The 25,731-nt window shown below is 41.8% G+C and overlaps 1 protein-coding gene across 2 annotated transcripts in view; it reads left to right on the plus strand.

The window, feature by feature from the left end:
- Positions 1-23,325, plus strand: part of adam28 (ADAM metallopeptidase domain 28) — a 129,011-nt gene extending 105,686 nt beyond the window's left edge. For both annotated transcript variants that reach the window (XM_028798933.2, XM_028798940.2), the window contains 5 exons: positions 3,612-3,711; positions 11,990-12,100; positions 12,192-12,269; positions 14,813-14,884; positions 22,464-23,325. In XM_028798933.2, coding sequence (XP_028654766.1) covers positions 3,612-3,711; positions 11,990-12,100; positions 12,192-12,269; positions 14,813-14,884; positions 22,464-22,496 — 394 coding nt within the window. In that variant the 3' untranslated portion in view covers positions 22,497-23,325. The remainder of the gene's footprint in view (positions 1-3,611; positions 3,712-11,989; positions 12,101-12,191; positions 12,270-14,812; positions 14,885-22,463) is intronic.
- Positions 23,326-25,731: the final 2,406 nt, after the last annotated feature.

A 25,731-nucleotide genomic window follows, 5' to 3' on the forward strand; every position in this document is an offset into this window, starting at 1 on the left:
AATGTGAATAAACTCTAAACATTTTGGCTTGTTCATGTATTTAACCTTCAGTTATTGTTATTGTAAGAGATATATTTTAGATACGAGTAATATAGATAATAGCTCAATACATGAGTCCTGCGGATATAAATTTGTATTTATACAAGTAATTTTGTCGTTACTGTAAATAGTTGAGTTGTTTGTGAGCTCATCATTGATTGCTTTTTCCTCACAGAGGGTGAATGGATTAGTTGGGGCAGAAGAGAGGGAGAGGGAGAGGGAGAGGGGTGAAAAAGAGCACTATAATGAAAGTAAAGGTTGAAAAGGAATGGAGAACCCATGGCTTCAGTGCCTTTACTCTTCTTCTATAACTCATATACTATTATGTTCAAGAAAAGCCATTTCCATAGCAAGATGTTCAAAACCAATTGATAAACTGGGGCAGGCAGATACAGTCCAAACCTGACAGTTTATCACATTAGAATTAATTTATTTATCGACTGACTGGCTGTATTCTTGTTTTTTATTTTTTTGCTGCTGTATGCATTCAAAATTTCCCAAGTTATTATTAACATTTTATCAAATCTAATTAATTGAAATGGTTCCTGATCGATTCAGAATAAACAATTACCTAGGAGCAGATTTTTTTTTTTTCCCCATAAAATGAGGGAACCAATTTTAAATTATTGCAATGTGTTCACTTGGGGGAATAGTTCAAGTTCATCATAAAACAGTGCAGCTGACAGCAGCAATCATAGTATCTGTGTGAAGAAGTTCAAAAAACAGTCCAGCACCCAGCTTTAATGAAATAGGGGCGCACTGCAACTGCACATGCACTTGGGGTCGCTCCATAACTTCATCTGCAGGTCTTGGCTTGTGTTGTTTCAACTCAAATCACTTGGCGTCTGCAAAATCATGGCAGCCACTTCCATTTATCTTGGTATGTGTTTCTTAGACAATGGCTAACATCTCAATCTGATTGTTAAAAAAAAAAAAAATGAAGTTTTGAAGAAAACCACATTTGTAATTGGGGTATCGATGTGTTAGACGCTAGAAAACCGACAGAAGCCACAGCTGAACTTGTGCTCCTACTTGGTAGAGCATCCGAGCCTCAATTGCCGGAGTTGGATATGAATTTAGCGACTGTCTCTGCCCAAAAAAAAGGCGACTTCCAAGACTGCAACTTCACAGCCCCAGCAATATGTGTGAGCTTCTAATCACTACATGACAATAAGTGATTTGGATTTACAGTAAGTCTTGTCAGGAGCTGTGGTTACCAAAATCAGTCCATGGAGGCAGTTATTGTATCCCCACCTATTTTAGTCATTGTTTCAGTCTCTGTAAAGTTTTCTTGACCTTTGGCAAATTTGGTCATGTGTAAAGTGAAAATCGTACTCTCCGATGCCTTGATCAGTTACTACCCTACCTTGAACATTCTGTCTTCATTATGGTAAGTAGGTAGATAGGAAAGGCACTATATATGATAGATAGATAGATAGATAGATAGATAGATAGATAGATAGATAGATAGATAGATAGATAGATAGATAGATAGATAGATAGATAGATAGATAGATAGATAGATCTGTCCACAAGAAAATTTGTTCTTTTTTGTTTTTTATAGTAGCTCTTTAAATAAATAGATAAATCAATAAATATATATACAGATACACTATGGTCCAAACATGCACCAGAATGACTAAAAAGCAAGAAAAGAATGAAAACGTCTGACCTGGCAGTCCCAGTCCCAGTGGGGTGTTATGCAGGTGTATTGCCGTTGGTATAAAGGAGCCCCAGTAGTGTTTCTTGACATACTTCTGCTGAATACAGTGGAACCTCAGGTCATGAATGTCTCTGAACACATACAAATCGGGTTACGACCAAAAAGTTTGCCAAACTTCTCCATCTGTTCACAACCACACACTCGGGTGACGAACAAGACAGTTTCCCTTCCGGTTCGTACGCACCGATGACTTCTGCTCGTGTTCAGTCTCTCCCTGTACAGTACATTGTTCTCAGTCAGACGTGCATCTCGCAGAGGGACTTTACCTCAAAACTGTAACCTCCTCTCCACCCAGCTTCCTGCTCACTTCCTTCATGCCAGAACTCGACTCTTGCAAGGTTAGTGTTCTTGGTTGTTTATGGTTAGTTTTTGTATAAATTAAGGATTTTTCAAATTTTCATTTTTTTCCCTGTGCTTAAAACTCATTAAAAAAAGTGTTTACAGCGAGCGGTTTGTAAGGCTGTAGCGTGAACTCTTGCAATGTTAGTTTTCTCTGTTGTTCAAGGTTTTCTCAGTGTTTATTCAATGTTTTTACATTTAGTTTACTATTACACTGTGCATTCTATGGTATAATTAACTATTTTTGTGCTTAAAAATCTTTAAAAAAATATATATTTACATACAGTTTGTATGGTCCGGAACAGATTATATTGTATTGACATACAATCCTATGGGGGAAATTACTTCGGGTCACGACCAAATCGGGTTGCGACCAGAGTTTTGGAATGAATTACGGTCGTGACCCGAGGTTCCACTGTAATTTGTTGGTTAAAAATGCTCAGTGTTAATCTGAGAGAGAGAGAGGATGTGTAGCATTGTTCATAATGGCACTCAGTTTTGTTTTGGTTCTCTCCTCCCCTACGGCCTCCAGCTGGTCCAGAGTGTGTCCTATAACTGAGCTTGCCCTTTTAATTAGCCTCGTTATTTCGGTGGGCCTCACTTGAAGTGATGTTACCAGCACAACAAAAAAAAAATCACACTGGCCATCACAGAGTTATAGAAGATTTGAAGGATGTCACTTTCCACATTAACCAGAGTATTCAAGGCAGGGTAGAAATTATGCAGACACGAGCAAATGTGTAAATTCATATACTGTGAACAGCCAGGTAGCTTTTCCATGAGCTCCATGCTGTTTGCAATCATCATATGAATGTTGTGTTCAAACAATCCTAAGAGTGAAGTGCTAGTTTTTTCCTGCCCTTTTTTGCATGTGAATGTTACAGAGGCCTTAATTCAGTGATAGAGATGGAGGTCAGCTCATGGCCTTTAATTCACAAGACAAAGCGAGAACTAAAATAGTTTGCGTTGATAACCCCATAGACAACACCAAAGCAATTCACTACCTGAGACACCCCAAAGAGCTGAACCAATTGGTTATTGACAAGGCCTGACTGAGAAGAGCACAGACAGACAGAGGAGGAGCAGAATGACTTTGGTACTGCATCTTATGTTTTGGAGATATCTGTCAAATGACTGCTAGAATTATTGACTTTCTTTCTTCGTTTTAGTGCTTTGGTTTAATCCAAAAGTCAAAAAGCGCAAATTGCAGTGCTTCGTGTGGAACGGTTGTGTCAGAAAGGATACCCAACATACATTTTGGCTCGATTTATACTTTGGAAAAGAAAAAAAAAAAAAAGTGGCTTTGGGAAAAGCAAATATTGTGAACAAACATGGGTGGGTTTCAAAGACACTTAATATGACAGTATTTTCAAACATATACTACTTTCTAAAGAGCTAAGGTACAGGTTAGGAAACATTTTCAAAAACAAAACTGGCATAAGCTGTTTACAGTATGTGCACATGTGGTGTGTGTGTGTGTGTGTAATCATTCCTGACGTTATTGTTTTAGGTATCCTTCTCAGCAGAACACATCTGGACTTTACAATCCAGGTTTTATTGGACGAGAAAAACTGGACGTCAGAAATGGGAATAATCAGTATGAAAACCAGGTGAGAAAAACGCACAAACATGACTGAGGGTTGGCACAGCCTGTTGAACTCAGCACCATGCTGATCGGCCCTCTTTAAAAAGACTCTCTGATGCTTTCCGCAAAACCCATGTAATGTTTATACGGTGACATGCACAGACCTTTTGGTGTGCAGTGGGTAAAAAGGTGAAAAGGGGCACTTTATAGAACTAGGCTTGTTACATTTTAACCCATCCATCCATCCATCCATCCTCTTCCGCTTATCCGAGGTCGAGTTGCGGGGGCAGCAGCTTGAGCAGAGATGCCCAGACTTCCCTCTCCCCGGCCACTTCTTCTAGCACTTCCGGGAGAATCCCAAAGCGTTCCCAGGCCAGTTGAGAGACATAGTCCCTCCAGCGTGTCCTGGGTCTTCCCCGGGGCCTCCTCCCGGTTAGACGTGCCCGGAACACCTCACCAGGGAGGCGTCCAGGAGGCATCCTGATCAGATGCCCGAGCCACCTCATTGGACTCCTCTCGATGCGGAGGAGCAGCGGCTCTACTCTGAGCCCCTCTGGATGACTGAGCTTCTCACCCTATCTTTAAGGGAGAGCCCAGACACCCTGTGGAGGAAACTCATTTCAGCTGCTTGTATTCACGATCTCGTTCTTTCGGTCACTACCCATAGCTCATGACCATAGGTGAGGGTAGGAACATAGATCGACTGGTAAACTGAGAGCTTTGCCTTGCGGCTCAGCTCCTTTTTCATCACAACAGACCGATGCAGAGCCTGCATCACTGTGGATGCCGCACCAATCCGCCTGTCGATCTCACGCTCCATTCTTCCCTCACTCGTGAACAAGACCCCGAGATACTTGAACTCCTCCACTTGAGGCAGGATGTCGCTCCCAAACCTGAGAGGGCACTCCACTCTTTTCCGGCTGAGGACCATGGTCTCGGATTTGGAGGTGCTTATTCCCATCCCAGCCGCTTCACACTCAGCTGCTAACCGATCCAGAGAAAGCTGAAGATCATGGCCTGATGAAGCAAACAGGACAACATCATCTGCAAAAAGCAGTGACCCAATCCTGAGCCCACCAAACTGGACCCCCTCAACGCCCTGGCTGCGCCTAGAAATTCTGTCCATAAAAGTTATGAACAGAATTGGTGACAAAGGGCAGCCCTGGCAGAGTCCAACTCTCACTGGAAACGGGTTCGACTTACTGCCGGCATTGCGGACCAAGCTGTGACACCGGTTGTACAGGGACCGAACAGCCCTTATCAGGGGGTCCGGTACCCCATACTCCCGGAGCACCCCCCACAGGATTCCCTGAGGGACACGGTCGAACACCTTTTCCAAGTCCACAAAACACATGTAGACTGGTTGGGCAAACTCCCATGCACCCTCCAGGACCCTGCTAAGGGTGTAGAGCTGGTCCACTGTTCCGCGACCAGGACGAAAACCACACTGTTCCTCCTGAATCCGAGGCTCGACTATCCAACGGACCCTCCTCTCCAGAACCCCCGAATAGACTTTTCCAGGGAGGCTGAGGAGTGTGATCCCTCTGTAGTTGGAACACACCCTCCAGTCCCCCTTCTTAAAGATGGGGACCACCACCCAGGTCTGCCAATCCAGAGGCACTGTCCCTGATGTCCATGCGATGTTGCAGAGACGTGTCAGCCAAGACAGCCCTACAACATCCAGAGCCTTGAGGAACTCCGGGCGTATCTCATCCACCCCTGGGGCCCTGCCACCAAGGAGTTTTTTGACCACCTCGGTGACCTCAGTCCCAGAGATGGGTGAGCCCACCTCCGAGTCCCCAGGCTCTGCTTCCTCATTGGAAGGCATGTTAGTGGGATTGAGGAGGTCTTCGAAGTACTCCCCCCACCGACCCACAACGTCCCGAGTCGTGGTCAGCAGCGCACCATCCCCACCATATACAGTGTTGACACTGCACTGCTTCCCCCTCCTGAGACGCTGGACGGTGGACCAGAATCTCCTCGAAGCCGTCCCAAAGTTGTTCTCCATGGCCTCCCCAAACTCCTCCCATGCCCGAGTTTTTGCCTCAGCAACCACCGAAGCCACATGCCACTTGGCCTGCCGGTACCTATCAGCTGCCTCCAGAGTCCCACAGGACAAAAGGGTCCTGTAGGACTCCTTTTTCAGCTTGATGGTATCCCTCACCGCCGGTGTCCACCAACGGGTTTCGGGATTGCTGCCACGACAGGCACTGACCACCTTATGACCACAGCTCTGGTCAGCCGCCTCAACAATAGAGGCACAGAACATGGCCTATTCGGACTCAATGTCCTCCACCTCCCTCGGGATGTAGTCGAAGTTCTGCCAGAGGTGGGAGTTGAAGCTACTTCTGACAGGGGGCTCTGCCAGACATTCCCAGCAGACCCTCACAACACGTTTGGGCGTACCAGGCCTGACCGGCATCCTCCTCCACCATCGAAGCCAACTCACCACCAGGTGGTGATCAGTTGATAGCTCCGCCCCTCTCTTCACCCAAGTGTCCAAGACATGTGGCCGCAAGCCCGACGACATGACCACAAAGTCGATCATCGAACTGAGACCTAGGGTGTCCTGGTGCCAAGTGCACATATGAACACCCCTATGCTTGAACATGGTGTTCGTTATGGACAATCCGTGACGAGCACAGACGTCCAATAACAAAACACCACTCGGGTTCAGATCGGGGGGGGCCATTCCTCCCAATCACGTCCTTCCAGGTCTCACTGTCATTGCCCACGTGAGCATTGAAGTCTCCCAGCAGTACGAGGGAGTCCCCAGAAGGTATGCCCTCTAGCACCCCCTCCAGGGACTCCAAAAAGGGTGGGTACTCCGAACTGCTGTTCGGTGCATACGCACAAACAACAGTTAGGACCCGTCCCCCCACCTGAAGGCGGAGTGAGGTTACCCTCTCGTCCACTGGGGTAAACCCCAATGTACAGGCTCCAAGTTGGGGGGCAATAAGTATACCCACACCTGCTCGGCACCTCTCACCGGGGGCAACTCCAGAGTGGTAGAGAGTCCATCCCCTCTCAAGGAGATTGGTTCCAGAGTCCATGCGTTGAGGTGAGTCCGACTATATCTAGCCTGAACCTCTCAACTTCGTGCACTAGCTCAGGCTCCTTCCCCTTCAGAGAGGTGACATTCCACGTCCCAAGAGCCAGCTTCTGTAGCCGAGGATCAGACCGCCAAGGTCCCCGCCTTCAGCCACCACCCAACTCACACTGCATCCCGATCTCCTTGGCCCCTCTCATAGGTGGTGAGCCCATGGGAAGGGGGACCCATGTTGCCTCTTTGGGCTGTGCCCGGCTGAGCCCCATGGGTGCAGGCCCGGCCACCAGGTGCTCGCCATCGAGCCCCACCTCCAGGCCTGGCTCCAGAGGGGGGTCCCGGTGACTTGCATCCAGGCGAGGGAAAACACTGTCCAAAGTTTTCATTCATCATAGAAGGTTTATTTAACCGCTTTTTGTCTGATCCCTCACCTAGGACCAGTTTGCCTTGGGTAGCCCTACCAGGGGCATAAAGCCCTGGACAACAGAGCTCCTAGGATCATTGGGACACGCAAACCCCTCCACCACGATAAGGTGGCAGTTTGAGGTTCATTTTAACCCTAAAAACATATTAGTTTCCATTTTTATTTTTATGTTTTTAATTTAATTTAGGTGTAACTCCCAAGTTTGGTAAAAAAAAAAAAACTCTGTGATTGCTGATTATGTCAGATTATCAAAACAGGAACATTTTTAACAAGACAAGAGAGCAAGCAAAAGAAGTAGTTACATAGACATTACCAAGAATAGTTCATATCACAGAAGATTCTTGTCCTCAAAAAAAAAAAAAGACTTTTGGATCAGACATTGAGGAACCCACCAGAACTGATCAACTACTAGCATATGAGACAATTAGGCTCTATTGTGCATTTGACAGCAACACATTATTACAGTATGATCTAGAACCCTGAAGTGCAATTATTTTATTTGTGCTCTATTTACTAAGATTATTCAATAACAAAAACAAAAAAATGATACATTTTATCTCTCTAGGTGTTGTCATTTTTTTGTTATTTATGTTCTAGTTCCTGCCTCCTGCATACTTGTACTGGAAGAAATATGTTAATATGCAGAAAAGAGAAGCAAATATAAAAATAAAGAGAAGATGGTCACTCATTCAAACGAAACTGCATAAGCGTATTAGGGCCATGGAGAAGAAAAAAAAATACAGACTCAGTGAAGAAGAAAAAAGTGTATGTCAGGAAAAAATTCAACATGTCGACTTATTGTTGACATTTCCGCTTTAATCTTGCAGTTTATGTCGAGATTAATGTTGGCATGTTGACTTTTATCTCGACACTTAGGCAAATAAAAATGTCCGGAAATGTACCCCTCAAAAATAGCCCCATTCCTAAATCACTGTGCAAGTGTGTCGATGCGGCCTTGTAAATTAAAATTCAACGTCACTCGGCAGTCTTTTGAACATCATGAAATTTCAACAACATGAATTTCCCATTGGGATTAATAAAGTATCTATCTATCTATCAACACATTATTTTCTCACTACATTGTATGAAATGCCTTTGTTGCGTTTTACTGTTGTTACATTTACTGTTAATTCAATCAGACTGTTACACATATCTTTTAAATACACTTTCCTGCATGTCAGTAAGAGGTTTTTGTTAAAATTGTTTAAAAAAGAAACCCCGTAGTTATGGTATTCTGCCTCTTCACTGGAGCCTACGGCAGAAACAACACTTAGAAGTCGGAGTCCCATTTTCGACCTGACGCCAGTCCACTATCACTCACACATACACCAGTGGCATAGCTGGGGGGGGGGAGGCAAGGGGGGATATCTGTCCCCGGACGCAGCATCCAGGGGGTGCCGTTTTCAAGTTTTCTTTCCCTTCCCCATTGCATGTTGGCAAACAGGAGGGGGTGCGAAATCTTCAGTTGTCCCTGGGTGCTGAAAACCCTAGCTACGCCTCTGACATACACACATGTCTGGAGTCCAGTGAAGGGGTGTTTGCTTTTAAATGGTGGGAACACATTTGAGTCAAAATAAAAACACTGAAATACCAGAGGAATTATGCATTTGCTATAAAGAAATGATAAACTCACTACTTACTTCAAAGCATCTGCCTTAATTCTACAACAGCCTGTGTTTGAACGTTCACTCTTACTTACTATGTGACTGCACTCAAGAGAGCAGTGAGTCCACTAAAGTGTTTGAATGTCATCGCTGTTTGGCATGTCATTCTGTTTCTGTTTATTACGAAGATGTGATTTCTGCTACCCCATATAAAGGGCACAACAACCACTACTATTAGAAGTTACATCCTTAAAGGTAAGCGTGCTCACGGTGGTCAAACTATAATCCTGTCAAAAATAAGTCATCTTATTGGTGTCATGATCGGGACCTCAAAGATCTCCACTGAGGTATTCACCACAGGAGGAAATGCTAATTGCTCAAATACATACAACGCATTTGGTAACATGTTTGGCATCTGACAAAAAAAATCAGTTCTGTATGTCATTTTGCCCGTCACATTCTCACGAGAACTTGATTGCACGATGCATTTAAACAGGAGTGGTACACCGCTAAGATCATTTATTGAGCATTTTCGTTTAAAGACGACTTTCCGCCACTATGGTTTGTTAACGAGGGTGTAACGTAAGACTTTTGCTCGCACCCGCAGGCACCCCATTGAACTCACACTCATGGAAACCTCTATTAATGCAGTTGAGCGGAAAGGCAGAAAGTGCTATGCGCCGTGAAAAACATTTTATTAAACCAATCTCTAATTGGGGTGAGGCTGGAAACTATAAGAAACAAACTAAAAAAAAAAATGGAGTTAAGTCAATATGCGCCGCTTGAGCACATGGCGTTATACAAAAAAGCAAACCAGCATACTAACATTTATTATGCATTTTAAGTGAGATTAATAGCAATAATTGCCACAGAACATATTGTATTACCACATGGGATAGTAAACAGTTCTAGGACAAGGGCGTTTGGGCCAGTGAAAGGAAAGGGAAAGGGGCTTGCACCACTTTAGCCCTGCCTTCGCGTACGTGCCTGTATTTATTTATATAAAAATCAATATCTATATATCTACACTAGGGAGTTTGCTGCCTGCTCGCTTTGCTCGCTAAACAGCCCCGACATCTCTCGTTGTGAAGAGGGTGACTGAACACACCCCAAGGAGACGCAGTCGTTCCTCTAAAACCCTCTCTTAAATGGTGATACAATGGGAAACAAATAGGTTTGTTTTTACCTCCTCTTTGCTCGATCAGCTGCTGGCTTGCTGCTGTGTGATCTGCACCTCGTACAGCACTTCAAACATTTAAAAACCTGCACAGCAGCTGTCCTACTCTTTGTCTTTTATTTCCAGCCCCAGGTGTGGCTAAATCTCTTGCCACAAAGTCACAGGATGTGAGTTCTTGATATTTTTTAGTTTATAATTTAAAAATGGAAAAAGACTCTGAAAATTTAACATCACATTAAAGTTAGATAAATTCTGAAAAGAATGATCACAAACATGTATATGTTGGTTTTAAAATAAGCCCAATTTAAAGTGTGACAAAAAACGTGACATAAAATCGTACTTTTAGGCTTAGGAATTTATAGATAGATAGATAGATAGATAGATAGATAGATAGATAGATAGATAGATAGATAGATAGATAGATAGATAGATAGATAGATAGATAGATAGATAGATAGATAGATAGATACTTTATTAATCCCAAGGGGAAATTCACAACTGAATTATATACAATTATATACAGTATACTGTATATATAATGAGTAGATATAAATACAAATTTTTGTTTTAGGACAATGTGTTAAAAAGAAAACATAGATTCAATTTAACTTGGGTAATTTCAGAATGGGTGACAACCTCGAAGTCAAACCTTCCTGCCCCCTCGCAGACAAACGCAGCAGCAGAAGACGCACGTTAGGAAGAAAGGAACTTGCGTCTAAAACTGACAGCATCCCCTCAGTCATTTAGAAATGGTTCAGTTATGCAACGCCTGACATCGAACAAACCCCTGTCCATTGTAAAGTTTGTAGCAACTAAATGTAGCAGCATGACAGATTTATTACAGCATCTCCATGAGAGGCACCCAGCCGAGTGGCAGAAGGATGCACTTCCAGCTTCAGTAGCTGCTGATGCCCCACTTTGGTAGGAGTAATTTGTTCTTGCAGTTCTGTATCAGCCTCCTCCATCAGGCCAATGATGATAAAAACTATCCATCCGTGCATCCATTATCCAACCCGCTATATCCTAACACAGGGTCTGCTGGAGCCAATCCCAGCCAACACAGGGCACAAGGCAGGAACCAGTCCCGGGCAGGGTGCCAACCCACCGCAGGACACACACACACCCACCCACACACCAAGCACACACTAGGGACAATTTGGAGACGCCAATCCACCTAACCTGCATGTATTTGGACTGTGGGAGGAAACCCACGCAGACACGGGGAGAACATGCAAACTCCACACATGGAGGACCCGGGAAGCAAACCCAGGTCTCCTTACTGCGAGGCAGCAGTGCTACCCACTGTGCCACCGTGCTGCCCATGATTAAAAACTAATTCTTAATATATGGTTTTTTTTTTTTTCCCATTTGCTGGATAGGCTCATTCCAGTTCAGGGTTAAACAGATATAATCTGCCATGGCAGTGTCCAGTGCAGGTCAGAAGGGGGCTCATTGCATTGCACATTCCCTTACACTCTCACACTTACTTATATAAGGAAAATGTACAATCAGAAGTAAACTTAAACTACATAAAGTATCCACAGAAAACATTCTACATTCCAACCCAGGACCCTAGAGCTTTGAGGCAGCAGCACTCTGAAATCAGCCGAGACTAAAGCCAACTTAATGTCTGGGCCAGTATTGTATACAGTAACCTGTTTGCTGTATTCAAAATATCTCAATAAAAGTTGAACTTCACACCAATTCCCTGAAGAGTAAGCATACCAAATGTCATTGACATCAGTGTCCGCTGGTGTTTAAGTGGTTTTGCGTGGACATTTAGACAGACATGATGACAGCAACAGATGTTTTTTGGTCTGCATGTGAATACACCTAAACGGTATAAGTTTGTTTATGTATTACTCTCACAGGATGGGAAAGGGGCAGTAGAGTAAACCTAAAACAACAACTCAATAAACTTTATTCTATGAACGCCTGTGGAATGTGAGACAAAGCTCTTGTAGATTCTCTACTAGCTAAGTAACACATCTGATGCAGTTTCTCTTCTCAAACCTGTTTTTGTTCTTGTTTTTCTGTATTGGTCTTCCTTAGTCACCAATGAGGTCTGCTCCAGCTCCTCCAATTCCAGCAGGCAGCAAACCTACGAACAGGCCTGTAGCACCTCCACCTTCTGTTCCAACATTCATTGCCAAGCCTTTACCTGTAAGTACTTTTAAGGCAATTTGAGCATTCTAGAGGAGAAAAGGTAAGGTTAGGTTAGGTTAACCAATGAATGTGCTCTTTTCTCACACAGAAGCCATATCCTGCTACTGCTCCTCCACCTCCACCTGTGTCAAAAAAACCTGTGCCTTCAGCTCCAGCAGCCCCAGCGGTAGGTGAAAGTCTGTTTGTTTTACCAAGTCCTGCTTCGGCTTGACTGTCAGGAACTTCTAATGTTATGGTTACAACATCATGAATGAGGAGTAGCTAATGGATGAAATATTAAAATAGTGAGTCAAGCTAGATTCATAATCATCTGTACATTTGTTTGAAGAAATGTATAAAGATTTTTTTTAATCTTAGCAAAAGTACAAATGGCCTGTCACCTCAATAGGGCTTTTTGGCTTCCTGTCCCAAAGAACGACTTCTGTCCTGAAGAAGTACACATGTGAGACTTTCCAGCCCCCATTTCCCCACCCTAGTCCTATACAATACTAGCAAAATACTCGCGCTTCGCAGCAGCGAAGTACTGCTTTAAAATTTTAAATAATAAACTGAGGGAAAACATACCAATAATTATTTGTTAAGGATCTCTTTGTATACCATGTTGTCAGTTTGCCCCTCTGGTTGTAATATGACCAAGTTGTGCGCTGAGCTTACTCTTGAGCATGCAACGTATAGTTGGCCATGTGAAAAGCAAATCAAGAACAGCAAGACCGCACCAGCTGCGGAGCTCAGCTCGGAGTGAAATGAAGTGAATGAAATGAGGTGAATGGGAGGGAAAGATGATCACGTGACTCCAACACCCGCCTTAACTCTCCATCCCTCCACAAACACACAAACACAGTCTCTCAGATCCCAACTCTCCTTTATATATATATATAGTATAGAAGAGCGGTCTGCAAAGTGTTTCTTGGAGATGTGCAGTGGCTGCAGGTTTTTATTCCAACCCAGTTGCTCAAGTAGAAGCCATTTCATGCCAATACCACAGCACATGTCATTTTATGGTGTGTTAGTGTTTTCATTCTGCAATGGCAGGTCATTCTTGTATCACAGAGTTTTTCCTTTCCAAGGATATCATCCAAATGATCTGCAGTCTGATGTGGATGAATTAATTAGCGGTCCTTCACTTTCTCTTCAGTTTCCTTCCAAATATTTTATTAAACCTGGAAGTTCACAATGAATACACACAGGTGTAAATGAAATCAAGCTCGATGGAGAACTGCTGGCTCCTTTGTCATTTGTATCTTATTGGTAATAAGGAATCATTAAAACGTAGATTTATTTGGCCAACACCTTTATCCAAAGTGGCTTACAGCATTTGAGATACCATTGGTTGTATTTCTTTTGGTTTTTCAAGTGGAGCACAGATGGGTGAAGTGACTTGCTCAGGATCACACAGTGTCAGTGGTGGGATTTGAACCCACACCCTCATGGTTTGAAAACAGTGAATGCAGCTGTTTAAGAGTAAAAGAAGTAGTTAAGGCTGGGGAATCCTAACAGGCGAGACAACTAACAATAACCTAAAAATGTTTCTTGAACAATAAGACCTTCAACAGCAAGACTTGACTTCTCATGAAGACACTAAGGTTGGAACAGAAATCTGCGGCCCTCCAGGAGTAATTTGCAGATCCTTGGTACAGAATTGTGTGCTTTGGGGCAAGTGTGTGGAAAGAAAACTGCTGTATCCTCAAAACCAACACTCGCGTGATTTCAGGATGGCGGCTACCTTAATTGTTCACCACTTATATTCACTTTACATTCATTTTTTAAACAAAATCAGGGTTGTGTTAATTGTGGTTCTGTCAAGTGTTTATTCCTAGAACAAGCTCAGCTTTAGTGTTGTTTTTCATTTGTGTGAGGTGGGGTTGGCGGTCTCGTCTTTTATGATTGTATTCCTATTTCTTGTGTTACTTCAACCCTCATATTAGTAAATCAAAGAGATTCACACATAAGGCGGTCATCAACCCACTGCCATAATGAGAACGTGTAGCAAGCACATCTAGAAAATGAATAAACAATGCAGTTTAATTGAAAATAAAATATGACTATAGGGGGGATTATTTTCATTTTGCACTCCTTACTTAAATAACCACATTGGGTGTTTGCACCATTAATACTGTAATCATCAGAGGTGTTTAATAAACTGATCTTACTAACAGCACAAGATAACAGAATTAGGAAGCCAACTCAAGAACAGAAGAACCACTAAGATTATTCAAATTTGGTCACCACACCCTGAAAACCATAAACCAATATCATGAGATCTTCCTCATTCCGACCTTTCCAGTGCTAATGCTCAAAGGCTGCATTTTCAACAACAGGCTCCATCAGGAATCGAAGTAGATTCTGGTATTTCAGACACCTACACAAGGCAGACCTGAAACCATTTTGTAAGGCCAGCCATCAGTGAAGCCCTTGAAGGAGACATGGCAGGCACTCCAGTTGACCGTTTTGTGTTTTTGCATTTGTGCAGTGCTTGTTATGTCAACCAGTAGCAGTTGCTTAAAGTCTTCAGTTTACCCTGAATGATGCGCAGCTCAAGAACATGACCCGCTTTTTCTGTGTGGAGATGTTTTGAAGTTAACACGACATTTATGTTTTTTTTTTTTTGTATGCTACAGAATTCTTTTCAATTTCTGTGATTTAATAATTGTATAGGGCAAGGTAGATATGAGTATATGACTGGGAATTTTATTTGTATTCATATTTTAGGTGTTCTTTATGCCAACACGACCAGCTGTTCCTACTTCTCAGACAACAATCTCACCTCAGAATCTAAGAGCTGTAAGTACTTTGCATATCTTATAAACCACCATTGGAATTACGAAGAAGATTTATGTTACTCCTTTTACTTTTTTTTGGACTGACAAATTCCCATCATCCCATCTCTCCTTTGTGGCAATCTTGGACCAACAGAAGGGTAGATTTAAGTTGTTACACACCCCACCAGTGGCTCAAAATCCATACAGTGGTGTGAAAAACTATTTGCCCCCTTCCTGATTTCTTATTCTTTTGCATGTTTGTCACACAAAATGTTTCTGATCATCAAACACATTTAACCATTAGTCAAATATAACACAAGTAAACACAAAATGCAGTTTTTAAATGATGGTTTTTATTATTTAGGGAGAAAAAAAATCCAAACCTACATGGCCCTGTGTGAAAATGTAATTGCCCCCTTGTTAAAAAATAACCTAACTGTGGTGTATCACACCTGAGTTCAATTTCCGTAGCCACCCCCAGGCCTGATTACTGCCACACCTGTTTCAATCAAGAAATCACTTAAATAGGAGCTGCCTGACACAGAGAAGTAGACCAAAAGCACCTCAAAAGCTAGACATCATGCCAAGATCCAAAGAAATTCAGGAACAAATGAGAACAGAAGTAATTGAGATCTATCAGTCTGGTAAAGGTTATAAAGCCATTTCTAAAGCTTTGGGACTCCAGCGAACCACAGTGAGAGCCATTATCCACAAATGGCAAAAACATGGAACAGTGGTGAACCTTCCCAGGAGTGGCTGGCCGACCAAAATTACCCCAAGAGCACAGAGACGACTCATCCGAGAGGTCACAAAAGACCCCAGGACAACGTCTAAAGAACTGCAGGCCTCACTTGCCTCAATTAAGGTCAGTGTTCACGACTCCACCATAAGAAAGAGACTGGGCAAAAACGGCCTGCATGGCAGATTTCCAAGACGCAAACCACTGTTAAGCAAAAAGAACATTAGGGCTCGTCTCAATTTTGCTAAGAAACATCTCAATGATTGCCAAGACTTTTGGGAAAATACCTTGTGGACTGATGAGTCAAAAGTTGAACTTTTTGGAAGGCAAATGTCCCGTTACATCTGGCGTAAAAGGAACACAGCATTTCAGAAAAAGAACATCATACCAACAGTAAAATATGGTGGTGGTAGTGTGATGGTCTGGGGTTGTTTTGCTGCTTCAGGACCTGGAAGGCTTGCTGTGATAGATGGAACCATGAATTCTACTGTCTACCAAAAAATCCTGAAGGAGAATGTCCGGCCATCTGTTCGTCAACTCAAGCTGAAGCGATCTTGGGTGCTGCAACAGGACAATGACCCAAAACACACCAGCAAATCCACCTCTGAATGGCTGAAGAAAAACAAAATGAAGACTTTGGAGTGGCCTAGTCAAAGTCCTGACCTGAATCCAATTGAGATGCTATGGCATGACCTTAAAAAGGCGGTTCATGCTAGAAAACCCTCAAATAAAGCTGAATTACAACAATTTTGCAAAGATGAGTGGGCCAAAATTCCTCCAGAGCGCTGTAAAAGACTCATTGCAAGTTATCGCAAACGCTTGATTGCAGTTATTGCTGCTAAGGGTGGCCCAACCAGTTATTAGGTTCAGGGGGCAATTACTTTTTCACACAGGGCCATGTAGGATTGGATTTTTTTTTCTCCCTAAATAATAAAAACCACCATTTACAAACTGCATTTTGTGTTTACTTGTGTTATATTTGACTAATGGTTAAATGTGTTTGATGATCAGAAACATTTTGTGTGACAAACATGCAAAAGAATAAGAAATCAGGAAGGGGGCAAATAGTTTTTCACACCACTGTATTTACATCATGACAGCCAAAGAATCAACTCTTACGCATTTTTAAAATAACAGAATATTTTGCAAGATTCTCACCAAATGAATATAAAATATCAAAGATGTATTCTAAACACCTCACATATGAATCAGTTTTGAGATATCTTGACTTGCATTTTAGAAATCTTGAAACAAATGTATTCTCAGATACTTTGAATTCATTTTAAGATATCCTAAACTGCATCTTAAATATTTCTAAAGGTTAATTCAGCTTTTCATAGAATACAGCCTGTTTGGTTAATACAGACAGTGAGAAGATTTGCCTGGGATGCCAAGAAGACCTGAGCATATCCTTGCCATTTTACAAATTAACTTAATTATACTAAAAATTAGGTATTTATGCAGAACCAACACAAAGTTATCAATTTGTGCCTTTGGCACTTGTCCTAACATTACTAAATATCTTCTTCAAGTTCTAGCACAGTGGTTCTCAACCTGTGGGGCAGGCCCCCCTGGGGGGGCGCGGAGATGTGGAAAAAAAGAAAACAAGAATTGAAAATATGAAAAATACATCTATTGAAACCAAAACAAATTAACTTAAACTACATTCTGATACTAGAAAAATAAATATAGAGTTAGATAAATGTTGATAAAAGTTAAGTAGGTATAATAAAATATGCATCTATGATATATCATTAATTAAAAAAGAACAAATTGGTATTAGTGGGCTCCTTTCAAAAAAACTTTAGGGGGGGCGCGATTAAAACTGTTATGAAAACTCGGGTCGCAAATACTTAAAGGTTGATAAACGCTGTTCTAGGGAAACAAATGCAAATTGCAGTCTAATAAACCGTCCAGTCACTGCAGACAAAAATGATACCGCGTGACATAAAACCTGCCACAAGGTGGCAGCAGCGGCCTGCTTTCAAACTGCAGGGACCTGCCGAAGTGGAGACTGCGTGAGGCTTCAGCTGAATAGAAAGAGACATTTGGCAGCTTTGTTATTAATTAAATATAATAAATATAAGTTAATCTACTATATCAGCCAGCTAGATTCACTGAATAGTGCCCAGAGTGGTCTTATTTAAAATCTGAGGGGTTAGCTGATGCCCACGTATTTGGTGAATATACAAAATTATCCACCACACCACAAAGCACAGTAGTCTAGTTGAAATCAGCAATAGAATGACTTGTATATATTAAGTAAAATAATATATGTTAAGTAAGTTCCTTTGCTCTTCGTGCATAAAGGTTTACAGTAGGCCATGCTCTGGTTTGCTTGGCATTAAGCAAAATGGTGAGGTATACCAAAAGTGTATTATTATTTAAATGAGGGCTAAATGGATGAAGCTTTAAAAAGCAAGTTAGCTAAACTGGCAAGCTACCACAGAACTCACTGGTCAGTCAAACAAAGACTGAACAGAAATGTGTGACTAAAACGTTTAATTGCTAGTGTGTGTGTGTGTGTATACAGGTCATATGAAAAAGTTTGGGATTCCCTCTCAGCCTGCATAATAATTTACTCTACTTTCAATAAAAAAGATAACAGTGGTATGTCTTTCATTTCCGAGTACTGGGGTGTTTTCTGAACAAAGATTTTTAGTGAAGCAGTATTTATTTGTATGAAATTAAATCAAATGTGAAAAACTGGCTGTGCAAAAATGTGGGTCCCCTTGTAATTGTGCTGATTTGAATGCATGTAACTGCTCAGTACTGATTACACGCAACGCCAAACTGGTTGGATTAGCTCATTAAGTCTCGAACTTCACAGACAGGTGTGTCCAATCATGAGAAAAGGTATTTAAGGTGGTCAATTGCAAGTTGTGCTTCCCTTTGACTCTCCTCTGAAGAGTGACAGCATGGGGTCCTCAAAGCAACTCTCACAAGATCTGAAAACAAAGATTGTTCAGTATCCTGGTTTAGGGGAAGGCTACAAAAAGCTCAGTGGTTTAAACTGTCAGTTTCAACTGTAAGGAATGTCATCAGGAAATGGAAGGCCACAGGCACAGCTGCTGTTAAACCCAGCAGGTCTGGCAGGCCAAGAAAAATACAGGAGCGGCATATGCACAGGATTGTGAGAATGGTTACAGACAACCCACCGATCATCTCCAAAGACCTGCAAGAACATCTTGCTGCAGATGGTGTATCTGTACATCGTTCTACAATTCAGCAAAATTTGCACAAAGAACATCTGTATGGCAGGGTGATGAGAAAGAAGCCCTTTCTGCACTCACGCCACAAACAGAGTCGCTTGTTGTATGCAAATGCTCATTTAGATAAGCCAGATTCATTTTGGAACAAAGTGTTTGGACTGATGAGACAAAAATTGAGTTATTTGGTCATAACAAAAAGTGCTTTGCATGGCGGAAGAACACCACCGCATTCCAAGAAAAACAGAGAATTCACTCGAGTTCTATATGCGCAAAGCATAGAATTATTCAACTAAAAATTATATATCGAGCTCATCTGTCTCGCTTAAAACTGTCCAAAATGTTTCCAGGCCAGGATCCAACCTGCGAGCGCTGCAACCAAGCTCCTGCCTCACTGGGTCACATGTTCTGGGCCTGCACCAAACTAACATCATTTTGGACAAAAATTTTTAAGTGCCTCTCAGACAGCCTTAGTATCACAATCCCTCCTAACCCACTAACAGCTGTGTTTGGTGTCCTTCCAGATGGACTTGAATTGGAGAAGGACAAACAAACGGTGATTGCATTCACTACACTCTTGGCACGCAGACTTATTTTGTTAAATTGGAAGAATCCTAACTCTCCTCTTATAAGTCAGTGGGAAACCGATGTTTTATATTATTTGAAATTGGAAAAAATCAAATTTTCAGTTAGAGGATCTGTACAAAATTTTTTCAAAACATGGCAGGATTTAATCAATATTATTTTAGAATAAGAGAAATAACTATTATTGCATTTAACTCCCTTCTCCATCTCTTATTTATATAGATATTTACTTCTCCCCTTCTTTTGTCTAATGTTGCCTTATTAAAAAGCTTAAAGAAATTTTCCTTTAGCTAAGCTCTCCTTCTCAGGGGTGGGGTTTGATTTGTTTTCAAATTTGTTGGGTTATAAATGGATCTGTTTGTATGGAATGATTACAATGAAAATTAATAAAATAAAAATATAAAAAAAAAAAAAAAAACATCTGCTACCTACTGTCAAATTTGGTGGAGGTTCCATCATGCTGTGGGGCTGTGTGGCTAGTTCAGGGAATGGGGCCCTTGTTAAAGTCGAGGGTTTCATGAATTCAACCCAATATCAACAAATTCTTCAGGATAATGTTCAAGCATCAGTCACAAAGTTGAAGTTACGCAGGGGTTGGATATTCCAACAAGACAATGACCCAAAACACAGTTCAAAATCTACAAAGGCATTCATGCAGAGGGAGAAGTACAATATTCTGGAATGGCCGTCACAGTCCCCTGACTTGAATGTCATTGAAAATCTATGGGATGATTTGAAGCAGGCTGTCCATGCTCGGCAGCCATCAAATTTAACTGAACTGGAGAGATTTTGTATGGAAGAATGGTCAAAAATACCTCCATCCAGAATCCAGACACTCATCAAAGGCTATAGGAGGCGTCTAGAGGTTTTTATATTTGCATAAGGAGGCTCAACTAAGTATTGATGTAATATCTCTGTTGGGTTGCCCAAATTTATGCACCTGTCTAATTTTGTTATGATGCATATTGCATATTTTCTGTTAATCCAATAAATTTAATGTCACTGCAGAAATACTACTGTTTCCATAAGGCATGTCATATATTAAAAGGAAGTTGCTGCTTTGAAAGCTCAGCCAATGATAAACAAAAATCCAAAGAATTAAGAGGGGTTCCCAAACTTTTTCATATGACTGTATAATATATATATATATATATATATATATATATATATACACACACCCTATATATTATATTTTATATATATATATATATATATATATATATATATATAAAATATATGACAAAGGTTAAAAGATTTTACCTCGTTGAAAAGAAAAAGTTAAAGACACAACATTCCAGCTGTATCCGTAGTGTTTGGTAAAGACACGTTTTTCCTTGATTTATCCCTCTCTCTGCTCCACAGTTTAAAATTACAAGTCAAACAATTCAAATGTGATTAAAGTGCACCTTGCAGATTTTCATTTAAGGGTATTTATGTACATTTTGCTCATACCATGTAGAAATTGCAACACTTTTTCTACACATTATTCCCCCCCAACCACATTTTAGGACACTGTAATGTTTGTGACAATTGGTGTCACCAGTGTTTGTGATTATTCAGGTGTGTTTCGTTGCTTCTACCCTTTGGGGTCTATAATAGCCACTGTACAACATAAGAACAAGAGCTGTGCCAATAAAACTCAGAGGCCATTATGAGCTGAAAGCAAGAATAAAACCATCATAGTCATCAGTAAAAACTTTGTATTACCTAAATCAACTGTCTGGAATATCATTAAGAAGAAAGAACGTACTGGTGAGCTCAGTAAATGCAAAGGGATGGTAGTCCAAGGAAGACCTTCACTGCTGATGACAGAAGAATCCTTACTATGTTAAAGAAAAAGCCCCAAAAGCCTATCTGATAGATCAGAAAATCTTCAGGAGGCAGATGTGTCTGCATCAGGGACTACTATCTGCACAAGACTTCATGAACAAAAATAAAGAGGCTACAATGCAAGATGCAAACTACTAGTTAGCTACAAAATCAATATGGCCATGTTACAGTTTGTGAAAAAGTACTAAAAAGAGCCTTCAGAATTCTGGAAAAAGGTCCTATGGACAGACAAGACAAACATTAAACTGCATCAGAGTGATAGCAAAGCATTGAGACAAAAAGGAACTGCGAAAGTTTGAACACACACCACCTCATCTTTTAAACGTGTTGGGGGTATTATGGTAGGACATGTATGGCTGCCGCAGGTACTGGCACACTCCGCTGATAAAGTGCTGACGGAAGTTGCACAATCAATTCTGAGGTGCATAGAAACATCTGATCTGCTCAAGTTCCAGTAAATGCTTCCAAACCCACTGGACGGCGCTTCTTCTTACAAGATAGTGATCCCAAACATACTGCCAAGGCAACACAACTATTTTTCAAAGCTAAAAATGCTTGAATCACCAAGCCAGTCCAATGATTTATATCTAATGAGCATGCCTGCCATAACCTGAAGAGAAAACTTAACAGGATAAGCCCCCGAAACAAGCAGGAGCTGAAGACGGCTGCATTAGAGGCTCAGCAGAGCAACTCCAGAGAAGATACTGAGCACCTGGTGATGTGTATGAATTGCAGATGCCAAGCAGTCATTACATGTAAGGGATATGCAACTAAGTACAAAATATGACTGCTTTATTAAACCTACCTTTATTATGTACCAAACATTATGGCGTCCTAATATGGGAGGTCAATGTAGAAAAAGTATTGTCACTTCTACATGGGGTGACCGAAATGTATGCAGATATCCTTATATGAAAATGCACTTTAATTATATCGGAATTGTTTGATTTGTAATTTTTAAACTGTGGAGCATAAGGGTAAATAAAGGAGACATGTGCTGTTGTACCGTATGTTATGGAGCGCACTGTGTGGATAGAAGAAAACCGATTAAAGTTATTACTGTGCTCAAAAGAAAAGAAACACATTTCAGTTGTATAGCCGTTGTTAGGGGCTTTAACCTTTTTTCCTTTGCAGATGCATGTTGACGCAACCCTGCAATAACTCCCAATATATATTTTTTATACACACACACATAAACTGTATAAATATGTATTTTTTTGTTTGTTTGACAAATACAGGCACTCAAGCCAGTGAATAACCGGAAGGTGTAAAGCAAGAGTTCAAAAGTACTTGAAGGACTGAAGATTGCTTTCCTTGGGATCAGTTATCGCTGCCTGAAATCCATAAAAATGTCTATGATGTGTGGCACCAGGTGTATTCCAAACCAAATGGCGCCAATGGTGTATATTATAAGTCAGTGGAACCTGTAGACAGTCTCGTGCCTACGCCCAGACAAGCAGGGAAGCTACTGCAAAATGACTGACTTGCAATGCCTTGAAACCCTCTGAATCAGTGTTCCAGCGCAAGTAGCTGAGCAAATGACATCTGGACAAATGTGCTATTGAAGTTCTTGTGCTCTACTTTCCTTCTCTACTATAGTTACAAAAAATCCATCGTGCCAATGCGTCTCTGAAACAGATGCCTTGGACAACTGCTGAACTCCCCTTAAAATGCCCAGTAGTGTTTCCAAGTTGTGCTCATTTCAATATTTATTACAACACGTCGCACGCACAACATGTGTGCTTCACAAAGTGCCACGGTTATCATCCATCTTCTTTTGTCTTATCAGTTCATATGGGCCATTCTATAAAGGAAAATGTCCTGCTTGAAGCCGCCACCACTGTGTTCATTCATCTGTTTCCACCTGAGCACTGTAAATGTGTGGATTCTCTTGAAATGCTTCACTCTCATCAAATGAAAAGTTAACCAAAGCCTGTTAGGAAGGAATTCAATTTTGATGTGAACTTCTCTCATTTCAACGCAGTTCTTCAACTGCTGACCTTCATGCTTGTCTTCTCCTCCATCATTACTAACTCTGCTTTGCTTATCTCCTCTAGCTATCTCAGACTAAAATAAAGGAGTACTTTTAAAACCATTAAATATTCTGCACGTTTTTTTCTTTGCCCTGAGACAATGTACAGCAATTGCCAATCAAGTGGCGCAGCGGGCACCTGTCATGTCAGGAACAGTCCCAGATGTTTGCTTCAGCTTTCTTATCTTGATGTTCATCCATTTACACAATTTTTAGAAGTACTGAGGGATTCCACCACTCTCCAGTGTTTGACACATTTTGTTGAATGTCAGAGAAAGTTAGTTAAAAATGAACAATAGTAAGGAATCAAAGTGAATGGAAGGTGCCATTAAACACACATACTGGTTTCTACCTGGTAAGCCGGCTACAAGAGAAGCCTGCAGTGGTTGTAGCCCACCAGTACTCGAAACCCTTCTGCTGAAGGGTGGCTTTGCACATGAAGCACCTCCACTTTTGTCAGCGCTTTGCTAGTAAAGTCGCCTTTACACTTCTGCACTCATTATTGTTTTACTTTTTGAAAAGTGCCTGCATACTGTACAAGTAAGGAAAGTGATGAACATGACTACCAAAGTGAAGTAGAAGAAACTTGACAAGCCCACCATACACAGCCTCCAAGAAGGGAGCAGCGTATAAGGTGTGTTGCATTGGCAAATCCTCATAAAACTTGGCGTAGGCAGGCAATGTGGTGTAGTGGACTTCAAACCCCGAGGCTGTGGGTTCAAACCCCACTACTGACACTGTGTGACCATTAGCAAGTCACTTGTCCTGCCTGTGCTCCAACTGGAAAACCAAAAAGAAATGTAACCAATTGTATCATAAATGTTTGGAGTCGCCTTGGATAAAGGCGTCGGCCAAATAAGGAAAATGAAAATGTTTATTGGTAAACGGCAGTAACCCGGTTCATCACATCCTAGCTACTCTTCATTTATTTTGACTTTGTTTTAAAACTTATGATCCGGTGTTGTATTTACAGTACCTTGAATGTTTCATCGAAGTCCACGTTCATCATATACACAGGTGTGCGTCTTTCAAAATGATGTTGAATCAGCTCAATTTGGCACAGGTGGACTCCAATCAAGTTCTAGAAACATCTGAAGGAGAATTATAGCAAGCGGAATTCAACAGACCACAATTTACAGCACAAAGAGCCTGAATACTGTACTTATAGGAATGAGAGATTTCAGTTTTTGATTTTGAATATATTTGCAATTCTTGCCGTAAATGTGTTTTCAGTTTGTCATTATGGGCTATTGAATGGAAAGCGAAGGGGTCTATGAATACTTTCTACATCAGCTATAATTGCTGCAGGAAAATACAAGCTACATTATGTGTGAATAATCAAATCACAGTAAATATTTCATCCAGAACCTTACTGGGTTGTAAGTGGGCAAAGGGGTGTGGCAGACGGCTGGGTGCCACCCCCAGCCGGGACGCCCAGGAAGACAGGAGGAGGGTTCATGCCTCCTCCAGAACACGAGAGGGCGACCGCCCTGGTTTCATTAGGGGGCACGGGTGCAGGGCTTGGAAGCCCCACCCTGTAGGGGCCCGTGGTCTCCGCCAGGGGATGCCCCCATGCCTGAAGAACCCAGAACCCCAACACTTCCGCCACACCAGGAAGTGCTAGGGGGAAGAAGACTGGGAACACAGCCGGCACTTCCGCCACACAGGGGAGTGTCAGGGATCACCTGGAGCCCATCCGGGCACTTATAAAAGGGGCCGCCTCCCTGCAAAGAAGGACTGGAGTCGGGTGAGGAGTGGACAAGGTTTTGGAGGCAGGAGAGAGGAGGCGGCCTGAGAGCAGGCAGAGAGAGTGAAAGCCTGGCCTTTGGGGGAGATTGGTGCTGGAGGCACTGGGTTTGTGCACTTTATTGGACTTATTATTATGAACAATAAACGTGTGGTGGACTTGAATATGGTGTCCATCTGTCTGTGTCCGGGCAGCTTATCACAGGGGCTTACAATTAAATTAAGGAAGCAAGGACAATGGAGGCTGAGAGTAAGATGGCGATGCACAGTAAGTCCAAAGACATGTCCCTCATTTCCTTTTGGTTGTCTGTGGCTCAGGAATTACAAATGAAGTAAGGTATGGGCCAAGCTGGTGTGAAATAAGGCCTGTGATTAAAAGTACAATTAGATTCAACCTCTTCTCTTGCACATTGAACAAGAGATATTTCAGTGTTCAGAAAACGCAGCTAAAAAATCTCCACAGAAGACTTTTTTCTGATAACAAGAACTATAAAATAATTGTGCAATAGACTACCTCAGCAGTATAGCAGGCAGAGTGGTGGCTCTCTGGATTAAGGATCTGGGCTGGTAACTTGAAGGTTGCCGGTTTGAATCCCACGAGTGACAGAAGGAATGCTACTCTGTTGTTGGGCGTTTCACATAAGCGATTAACCTACAATTGCTACAGTAGTGCTGTACAAATGGCTGACCCTGTGCTCTGACCCCAAAACTCTCTGGAGAGTAAGTCA

Source organism: Erpetoichthys calabaricus, chromosome 1 (genome assembly GCF_900747795.2).
Source record: "Erpetoichthys calabaricus chromosome 1, fErpCal1.3, whole genome shotgun sequence".
Classification (NCBI taxonomy): Eukaryota; Metazoa; Chordata; class Cladistia; order Polypteriformes; family Polypteridae; genus Erpetoichthys; species Erpetoichthys calabaricus.